At 36.0% G+C, this 10627-nt stretch overlaps 1 protein-coding gene across 1 annotated transcript in view; it reads left to right on the plus strand.

Annotated features, from left to right (window-relative positions):
• LOC106110735 overlaps window positions 1-10627 on the plus strand; it is a 114265-nt gene that overhangs the window by 101282 nt on the left and 2356 nt on the right. The window contains exons 4-10 of the mRNA XM_013292632.1: window positions 7434-7595; window positions 7910-8265; window positions 8474-8570; window positions 8686-8907; window positions 9033-9154; window positions 9789-9993; window positions 10586-10623. Of these exons, the coding sequence (XP_013148086.1) occupies window positions 7434-7595; window positions 7910-8265; window positions 8474-8570; window positions 8686-8907; window positions 9033-9154; window positions 9789-9993; window positions 10586-10623 (1202 nt within the window). The remainder of the gene's footprint in view (window positions 1-7433; window positions 7596-7909; window positions 8266-8473; window positions 8571-8685; window positions 8908-9032; window positions 9155-9788; window positions 9994-10585; window positions 10624-10627) is intronic.

Below are 10627 nucleotides of genomic sequence, written 5' to 3' on the forward strand. Positions count from 1 at the left end.
CTTTCTACCGTCTACGTCCGTAAGAAAACAGGTTGTTAAATTAACGTAAGTAGAAAACAAAGCACAGACTCATCAATAATTCTCAGACTTAACTTCATTTAAAGAACTGATATTTAGTAAACATTATGTTTAGTAATTCTTTTTTAAATGCTTACTTTTGACTTTAATGTAGCTAAACTTTGTTTATTGATCGAACTAATTTAGATTAAAACAAGATAACTAAGAAATAAGTTATTTATTTGAAAAAATTATTTATTTAGTTTCGTGTCTCATTTACAGTCTTAAAAGCAGATTCTTGTTACTTAATACAGGAGGGTGGCAAAAGCATAAGAGATCTTGATGTAATCGCATTTAATTGTTAATATTAATAACATGCATATACTTCTTTGAGATATAAAATATAACTATTATTAATAGATTCAATCCGCCTGTGTAATAGAAACGTATCGTTTAAATTGAAACAGATTAACCTTTGCCAGCTAATTTATATTTAATGATGGCCCTAAGATACAATTTATTTTTATACAAAGATGTAAACATTTCGAAATTACGTCATTAAGAAAGTTTTATTCAATCGTTTATAAAAGACATACAATACTGATAATATTTAACATTTTATCAGAATATTACATTTTGAATATGTTAATAACGTTTTGGACATAAGGTACTTCGAAGTTATAAACGTGGAACGTTCAGGTTTGGAAGTTTTAAAATGCGATTAAGTATTTTTGGTCTTGTTATTCTTATTTTGAGTTGAGTGAGCATTGTCAAGGGACATGGCGGGGTGCGTAAGAAGGCCGTTGACCGCAAACCGCGGCCCATTCGGCCCAGAATGCCTGCGCTGGCGCAGCCCTTCATCATGCCCAATCGAAAATTCCACGGCTGATCTCTTCCTCGGTAACAGCGCTGCTTTCTTTTTGATTTATGAACGCCGCTGAATAATTATTCGTCCCGACATTGTTTTATGTCCGCATTTTTTTTTTGTTGAATTGTTGAAAAATATTGTAAACTGAAGGTTAAATATGATCTTTATAATTTTTGATCTCAATCTTTAATTTGCATAACGAAAGTGGAAGTTAATATTCGATTTTCAAAATCGAATCAGTTTTTTTTTAATTCGAAATGTTGTCTACCAATCAGCCAACTGCTCGTATGAGGAATAGAGATATCTATACATTATAGAGTACTTACAATAACTAAGTTACGTAAATGACGAAGTTCAAACTTACATAAATAACTAGACAGGTAGAGTTCGCAGAAAACGAGGTGATTAGTTATTTGTAACTTGTTCATCTTCCAAGTCTACGAACATAAATCATGTGGCCACTACGCCAGCAGCACTTGTGACTGCCGACAGACGTCTATGACAGACGCAAGATAGACCTGGCAACAAGCCAGTCGCTAAAATGTTCCGTGTCCTATCTTTCTGTTTATTTTTAAACATCTTTAGATATGCTACTATATTTCTTTTGTAGTGATAGTCATAGTGAATTGATTATACAACGAAATTTCTTGTCGTATTTCATAATGTAAATAGGCTAAGTACTGTAATAGTCCATTTTGTTTGATTTATAGAAATAAACTATATGTAAACAATAATTTGTATTTTAATTAGCACAAATATGTTTAAAATGCATATTATTAACAAAATGTAGCATATACAAACAAGATGTAAGTTTTTTAATGCCTCATTTTTTAACTCATCGTTTGAGTTTAAAATGTAACAACTTATTTTTCCGTTACGCTCATATTCGCGGTAACATCACTAGTCAAACGCAATTAACACCTCAAAGAGCTTTTGTACGATTTACGCGGAAACAACTTGCGTTATGGTCTTGGGGAAAAGCAGGCGCTTATGTAACTCTTACGAAAATGCATATGGATGTGTGTTTGTTTATTTCTAGTTTATACAATGATGAGAAAGTATGTCAAAATACGATTTATAAATACCCACTACAAAATAAATCGATAAACGTGCCATATTGTAATTAAAAAAAACTAATGCTTGATAGTTAAAAAAGAGGTATTAACAATTTGTGATTAAAAACGAAGTTTTTTGTAGTAAAAATACTTAACTCTTCTAGCAAATTGTTTACGAGCTTCAATTTTACAGCAGGATTAACTTTCTTCATTAAAAAAAACTCAAGTTCTTAATGCTTTTTATTAGTAGGTGTTTAAATATCCATTAAGTCTAATAACAAAATTTCTTAACGAAAAGATTATTAAAAAGCGAATGTACTTTAGTTATTAATAGAGATCTTAGTTCTATAGTAACAATTGGAAATTATTATTGTTGAAGATTCAAGACGTTTTTCTACGCTATGAGTTCTCAGTATCTTGTCATATTTGTAACCGCCTATCCTTTTATGATACATTTATAATGAGGGCATATAGAAATAGAAAGTACTATAGTTAAATTACAATAAATGTGAATGGAGTTTTCACTGAAGATGAGTTCGCAATTCAGAATTACAATAGAAGATATGTGTCACAGACGACCCGTCGCGAGGAACTTTGACCTTGTGGATTCATAGCAGGACAACTTGAACACAGCAATTAAACTTTTATATTGACATCAGCTTTCGCCCGAGACTCCGTCCGCGTGGAATTAAAAAAAAACCGAGTAGCCTTTGTGTTCTTCCAGACTCCGCTACATCTAAATCAAATTTCATCGAAATCCTTTCAGCCATTTAGAGTACAAAATCGTAACAAAGTGTGTTGCTGTGGTGTCCATGACTACGAAGTGTCGGTAACTCTTAAGCATAAAGGCGTATTTTTAATAATGTTATTGGTAATAAACTATAAGACATTTAAATAAGGAACCGCTATTATCTATCCTGATAACATTCTCTATGTAACTGGATTCCGACTGATTTGCATTCTTGTTCCCATTTCAAGAATTGCCTTGTGAGGCCGTTGATGAATCATTACCAGATTGCATTCTGCGAACTTGTCCGTGTATTAAATTACATACCGTTAATAACCTTTAAAACGATAAATTAACTTTTAAGGTAATGCCAGATGGCCGAAAACATTGGCATATTCATGCATCACAATTGCTCACGTCTCAATAACATGAATTATATTTTTATTCATTAACCATAACCGTGTTATACTTTAAAAATATGTAGACGTTTAAATTACTCTTAATATCAACCTTTATTTAAAAACCACTTCAAACATTTCTTAAACAAAATCCGCGCTATAATTAATTATACAAGAAATGCAGTTAATTAATTAACGTTTGCGCTTAAATCTAGATTTGCTGACCTTTTTCACTAATTGAATCATTGGGGCGTGTAACGAGCGTAATCACGACTTTGGAGTAGTTTATACCATTTACCATTTTAAAAAAGATACTGCGTTGGCGCAGCGACCCAAAGTGGGTCTTGGCCTCCGTCACGAGAGAGCGGCAGCGTCATTCGTCCTGCGTCGTCGCCTGCCAGTTGATAGACTCTAGCTTGCGCAGGTCCAGCTCACAGCGTCTCGCCAGTGGTACCTGGGCCAGTCGACGAGTCGGCGGCCAATCGGTATTTCGATATACGCTTTTTTAGCTCCACGATCATTCTCTATTCTCATCAAGTGTCCCACCCAGCGGAGTCTCAACGCTGAAAAAGATAGCAACTCTCTAATTGTAATGACTTGTTAAATGGCCACGTAACATACGTATTGCTTGTAACAACAGCACGTAACAACTTTCCTTAGATTCGACACCTCGTTATGGCAATGAAAATTAAAAAACCATAAGTATGTAATTTTAGAAGGGCTTTGCTAGACTGATTGAGAAAGTGAAAGGTATGAACGACATTTTTCAATGCTCAATACAATTATTGTGGACAATCTCTGACTTAATTAAGAAATCATGAATCGATTTAAGGCAAATATGATGCCTTTTGTGCACAGATCCTTTAAATTGTCTTTTGCCGTTATATTTTTAATAACACATTATTTTTTAATTACGTTGTTAAAAGTTAACTTAATGTTAATGTTTTTAAATTTGTCCTGACTTTTGGTATTTAAATTATTTTTTATCACGGAGTGAAATGCATTTGTCGTCTATCTATCTAAAATTTACTTTTTGTTATAACGAAATCTAAATGTACAAAACGCAATGTAATTTTTTCTACGAATACTTTAACATGGTATTACGAAAAGATAAGTAACCTACTTAACCTAGGCGTGTCCACTTAACAGGAAACCGAAAGGCAAGTTAAGTTAGATTCGTAAAAAGCACACGGCAATAAAGCACGTGCAAGCAACTGCTATCAGGTTTATCTGCGTTTTAGGGACAGTTTGTTATCTAAAAACTTACGTTGTGTCCCCTCGGAGGTAAACATTTGTATTAGAAAGTGCAGTTTCGTGTAACAGGTTGGTAGATAACGCTTACGTGAACGTTGGTTTGAAATTCGTGGTATTCGGTCAAATGTTGTGAAAAATAGGCGCACAGTTGTCGATTGGGAGGTAAACAATAAATACACGATCTGTTAATGGTACGCCGGAGCTACGGGCTCAAATAAACAAAGCTCTAACCGGCTCTAAAAGCGATCACTGTTTATCTCCAACAATGGACAAATGTTTGCCTTTTGTCTGCCAAAGTTATGCCTAATCCCAATCGCTGTATAACCTTTTTGTTCGATACCAATAGATTCTTTTGTTTTAATATCTCTAAGTCATTTCGTTTGCTTTTAGTTTTTTTATTACCTTAGCTATCTTTTAAATCCCCGCTAAGAAGCAATAAACATCTTAGAGATTTTATACAAAGAAAAACAGGCCAATAAAATTTGCAGGTATAAATGGATTTATACTAAGAATCGTACTTATCTTACTCCTACTAATATTATAAATGCGAAAGTTTGCATGGATGGATGGATGTTTGTTAGAGTTTGTAGTTTTTTAGAGGATAGTCTGGAAGGACACATGGTCTACTCACTTTCTTTTTTTTTAATACCGGACGGAGTCGCGGACGAAAGCTAGTACTAATATAAAGCAGTACACTATTAGAGAGATGGTAGATGCCATTTAGTTTCATTAAAATCTAGACTAGATAAAAACATGAAACGGACCAAGTTGTGTAATGGCGTGTAGATGTTGCTCACAACTTTAATTACAGTCATAGCGTGCCCTAGGGGATTTGATCCTTGAACACATTAGATGCTCAGTGCTCTTCGCGTATTAACAGTGAAATGTAATGTTACGTTGTGATTAAAAAACGAATATTTCATTGGGTTTTACTCTTTTACTTTATGAATTGCATTTCTTTAAATTGACCTTACATACCATTGGGCAAGTAAGGTCGCCAACTTTTTAACAAGTCAATATGATGTAATATGTTTCATTTACCTATTGAAATAAAAATGTCCTAGCTTTTGAGGTATATTATTTTACACGGAAAGTAAATTAAAAAGTGGTTGTTACTGCATTTTATTTTATTATTACCTTACGCCACAAAGTACTGTGTTTTTGCGCTTTATTATATTGGTATAGATAGATTGTGCATGAATACCTCACATGTATGTGTTACACGGAAGAGCGAGACTTCCTGTCACAAGTACCTATTGGTCACTTAAAAGGAGGTCCCTACATCTGAATAACTTGTATAACCAATTGTTACACGAATAAATCATTTCCATTTTCATTATTACATGTATTTTTAGAAAATTCCCAGTAAATTAGCTTACTGGAAATAAAAAGCGAATAGAGCGAATTTAATTAAGCGTAAGCACACACTTCTTTGTTGCCTAAGATGTCAGGAATCACAACATATTTTTAAAAATCTATTTTTTAATAAAAATCCCTACATGACCCTATAGACCCTAATGTGGAAAGGGACCATAAGTTGCAGCCAACCTGGAAGCAGGATTGTCAAGGTTTGTCATGTCATGTAATTTTTACATTTGCTATTTATAATTTGACAAATGTAAACGATAAAATAAAATTTTCATATAATAATTTCATGCGGATGAAGCCGCACGGGAACAGCTAGTTTCTTAATACACAGACTGGATTACACTTTGAAACTTGATTACTCATTTACTCTACTTTGCTTAGCTAAGTTATTGATCATCTTGCTCGTTTCTTAAGACCTTATAAGCAAATGAAAATGTAAAACACGTCTTCCGCTACGTGTCTCGTTTTTATTTAACGATTTTTTTATCTTAATCAGGAATTTACCTTATTTGCATGATTACGTTATTGACGCACTATTACCATAAACATTTGGATGACCACTTCCTTTGTCACACATCACACAACAAATACTTATAAAAAGTTTATTTTTATTGCCATTTCAAGATTTTTTTTATAAATGTCACTAAAATATTTCGTGTCATTTGATTCAATAGCAAACTTTGTATCAAGATTTCACGTCCGTAGTAATATCTTAAAATGTAAAACAAAAAACGAATGACAACCATCAACATGAAAATAACAAAATGTGTATAAAACGAAGAAAAACAACATTTTTCCAGTTAGAACGCACTTTACAAAGGTCTTACCATGTATCTGTTGCCTTTTAAGTACAAAATGTTGTTGAGAATAAAGGAAATTATGAGTATCCCACGGTGTTATTACAGGAGCATTGTGTTGAGGTCGTCACGCCCGGCTGCCTCGGCTCCCTCGGCTCCCTCGGGACGCACTCGTACTATCCTATTAGAATTTTGATTAGTATCGCTGCCACAATGCTTATATTTAATGAAGCATTTCATAAATGGAAATGGATATCATATCCGTGATTCTTATTCTTGTAAGATTCTTTAACTTTATGTGGGTAATACTGGCCGATTTTATATTTGATAAACCCATAAACGTATTTAAAAATAAATAGTGTATTTGGCAAATTCACATAATGTGTTGAGAGCCCAAAGGTTTTCATAGTACCCTCCTACCTTTAGTTGTGTAGCGCAACAAAGACATGAGAATGAAGGGTAAATAACGGAGTTAGTTCAATTAGTATATTGACAGTGTAATTAAGGTGCATGAGGCCTGGCCGAATACTAGTGTAATTGTATACGTCATAACGCCGCTAACCTCCGCATTGCAGCCTTAATGTAACACATTTTACCTTATACAGTGATTTATACAACAGTATTATGAATTGTATCCTATTTCAATTTTAAATTACCTTGCATTTGATATTAAAAGTAATATTCGTTGGCTTGCTAATAATTGCTAGTTCTACATGAGTGGAGCACTGGTAATGTTTTGCATATATTGTGAAAGTAAAGCTTTTTCGCGTGTTGTACGGTCCTTCCGCTCTGCATCACTTTTCTGTCTTTGTGAATGTACCATAAAGTTTAAAGCTAACATTCTTTCTTAATTCCTTTGTTTCTTCGATCTTGTTTTGTTTCCTTTAATCAGTGTTTGTATCGTTTCGAGACAGCAAAATATATGAGCTTTGTAGTATATGTTATTAATATTGTTTTTTGTTGTTTCAGATCGAGCGGTTGGCGCAATATGAGCGTCTGGTTGGCAGTGGATGCGGGCGGCGGCGTGCTGCGCGGCTGTCCGATCTGGAGCGTGTGCAGGACCTCTTCCCTCACGACTTCCTCGCTCTCCACGATGCAGATGCGCCTGCCGCGCTTGCATCACACCACCAGGTAACTAAGGGAACTTATTCTACCAGTGGGTACTCTACCATAGTCGACGTATCCATTGATTCGATTCAATTATTAAATCGGATTCAATCTATGTGTATAATATGATAGTCGATGTTCATATAGTTTTATTGTAAAGGAAGTGGGAAAGTTTTCAATCAAAATTGCACTACGTATTCGTTTACCCTGTATAATATAAACTTGGTGAAAAAACCTTAGTAGTTATCTCTTTGCCTTCCACGTGTATGATTGTAAACCTAGACTATAGCCTATATTTTATCTCTACCTTATTATAATAATAATAATGTTAATTTCAGAAATCCAAGAGTCTCCGTAAAAGGCCGAGCTTGGACATCGGTGGTGCTGTCAACACCAACAACAATCTGTCACCTCGCACCTTCATAATGGAGGCGCCGGTGCAACTATGCCCATTGGGTTCAACCTCCCCACCGCTCGACCGCCACCTTTTCCTCTTCAGCGACCTCCTCCTAGTTGGGAAGTCGCGAGGGACCAATTGCTTCAAGTTGAAGGAGAGCGTGAGATTAGTGGAGGTGTGGCTCTCACTACCTGATAGTGACGACACCGGCTTCCTGCTCGGTTGGCCGACTAGCATAGGTGTCGCTAACTACCTCGCTACCTACCCCACACAAGCTGCTAGAGATACTTGGTACAGGTACGTCGATACTATTTATCTAATAACTTAATCAACTATAACATACTATAGTCGTAGCAGAGTCGATATCGATAAAATACATCCCGTAATGAATTGACATCACTATTGCAAAAAACCGTTAAGATTAACGCAAATATTCATACTTTCTTTAAAGATTTAGAAGAATCTCTTGCTCTTGTACTTATTGTGATCTTTACTTTGTTTTCAGGAAAATCCAAAACGCTTTAAACTCACAACTGAACACAGAGCCAAAGTCGACAAATATTCAAATCTTTTATAAAGATTTAGCGAGTTCCATCGAATTTGTAAGTATAACAATCCCAGAATGTCAGTGTAACTATTCATTCTCTTGATTTTGAATATTAAAAATGTGGATTTTTTAAGCATTTTTAAATAATTTATGTTCTTAACTAATTGCAGTGTAAGACGGTATCCGTAAGTCCGGAGATGAACGCGCGCTGCGTGGTGCGGCAGGCGCTGCACGTGATGCAGAACGGCGGCCGCGGGGCGGACGCCGGGGACGGGGAGGGGGAGCACGAGGGCAGGCTGGGCGCGCCCGCGGACTTCACCCTGTACGTTAGAACCGCTAGGGATGCGCCGCCAACACCCCTGCAGGGTATCGAGAGACCACACGCCGTCCAGGTACTTCACTAATACATTTATTTTACACACAATATTAGCAAAACGACCATAATTCTCGTTGATAAATCAAGTCTATTTTGTTTTCCAAAATTAATTAAAACCAAGTGGTTTTTGTTTACTTCCAGATGTCTCGCATCAGACAAACGTTATCGAATGAAGATGGATTTGATTTAGAACACGTCAACGCCAAAAACAATCCCTGTGGGCTCATCTTCGAGCTGAGAAAGAAAAATCAAGTCATTAAAAGGTAAATAAATATTATTCGTTAACATTCAAATTGCCTTTCTGTGAATAGTAATTAAAACTAGTTTTTTTTTTTTAACATAAACAAAGTTATCGACAATGTGTTGAACGGCACATCACTATTTGGTTTGTAAAATGTGAAACCAATATAATTAATGTAGTTAAAACGTTTTTATAAATAGTTGAGTTCACTTGCTGTCCTAGTATAGGAAGTGAAAATGTTTTGACCAAAGTTGTAATTAACCAATAAGGGAAACGTTGTCCAGTGAAACTGGTATGAAAATGTGCTTATACCCGATGTTCCATGTTCCTTGTGCGGCTGTATCACTAATCTGAAAGCGCTTTACAAACTGGTTCTGAATTACATTCGTGTTTAACTTGCTAACATTTTATTTTAAATATTCTCGATTTCTTCTCCGGCTTACAGACTTGATTTTTTTATCGTTATTAAAAAAGTAACTATTCATTAAGTATACGTAATTAAATGATTTTCGAATTTTCAAGTTTTAGTATGATTATTGCATTCTTTCTTATCTTTTAGCGGTGTATTCTTTAGTAACGTCCAATTGGTCATCAATATACGTTCTACCTTACTGGAACTTACTAGTTTCACACTATAGAAGCTTTTTTTTTTGTAGTGCTAGCAATCAGGGAGGTAAAGGTCTTCGTCTGCTCCGTCGCGGCGGGCGTCTGTTCGGTGTGGCGCTGACGCGGCTGTGCAACGGCACGCCGCCGCCCGCGCTGCTGCAGGCGCTGCGCAGACTGCGCGCCGTCGCACCGCTCACACACGGCGTCTTCCGGCGCAGCGCCAACGCTAAAGCGCTTAGGCTGCTCAGAGATAAGGTGAGGTTTAAACACAGATAAAATTAAAACAATTATAAACATCATACTTCATACCATACTATACTATCTTACTAATATTATAAATGCGAAAGTTTAGATGGATGGATAGATGGATGTTTGTTAGAGTTTGTAGCCTAAACAGCTGAAGGGTTCTCGATGAAATTTGGCATAGATGTAGAGAATAGTCTGGAAGAACACATAGGCTACTTGCTTTTGTTTTTTTATTTCGCGCGGACGGAGTCGCTGGCAAAAGCTAGTAATATTATAAATGCCTAAGTTTAGATGGATGGACGGATGGATGTTTGTTAGAGTTTGTAGCCTAAACGGCTAAACGGTTTTCGATGGAATTTGGTATGTAGAGGATAGCTTGGAAGAACACATAGGCTACTCACTTTTCCTTTTTAATTCCTCGCGGACGGCGTCGCAGGTTAAACCTAGTGACACATAAAACACAATTTTAGGTAAAGGCGATACAGTTTTAGGCGAAGATAAAGCTTAGGATACTTTTTTCCCGCCTCGGGCCTACCTGATCGGCGATTAGCAACTCCCAGCCATAAAACTATATAAAAATGTCATCATGTTATCGTTGCAGTTGGACGCGCTGGGCCCGTGGGCGACCGGCTGCGCGGAGCTG

The sequence above is a fragment of the Papilio polytes genome, unplaced genomic scaffold (genome assembly GCF_000836215.1).
Source record: "Papilio polytes unplaced genomic scaffold, Ppol_1.0 DF824191.1, whole genome shotgun sequence".
In the NCBI taxonomy this organism is placed as follows: domain Eukaryota; kingdom Metazoa; phylum Arthropoda; class Insecta; order Lepidoptera; family Papilionidae; genus Papilio; species Papilio polytes.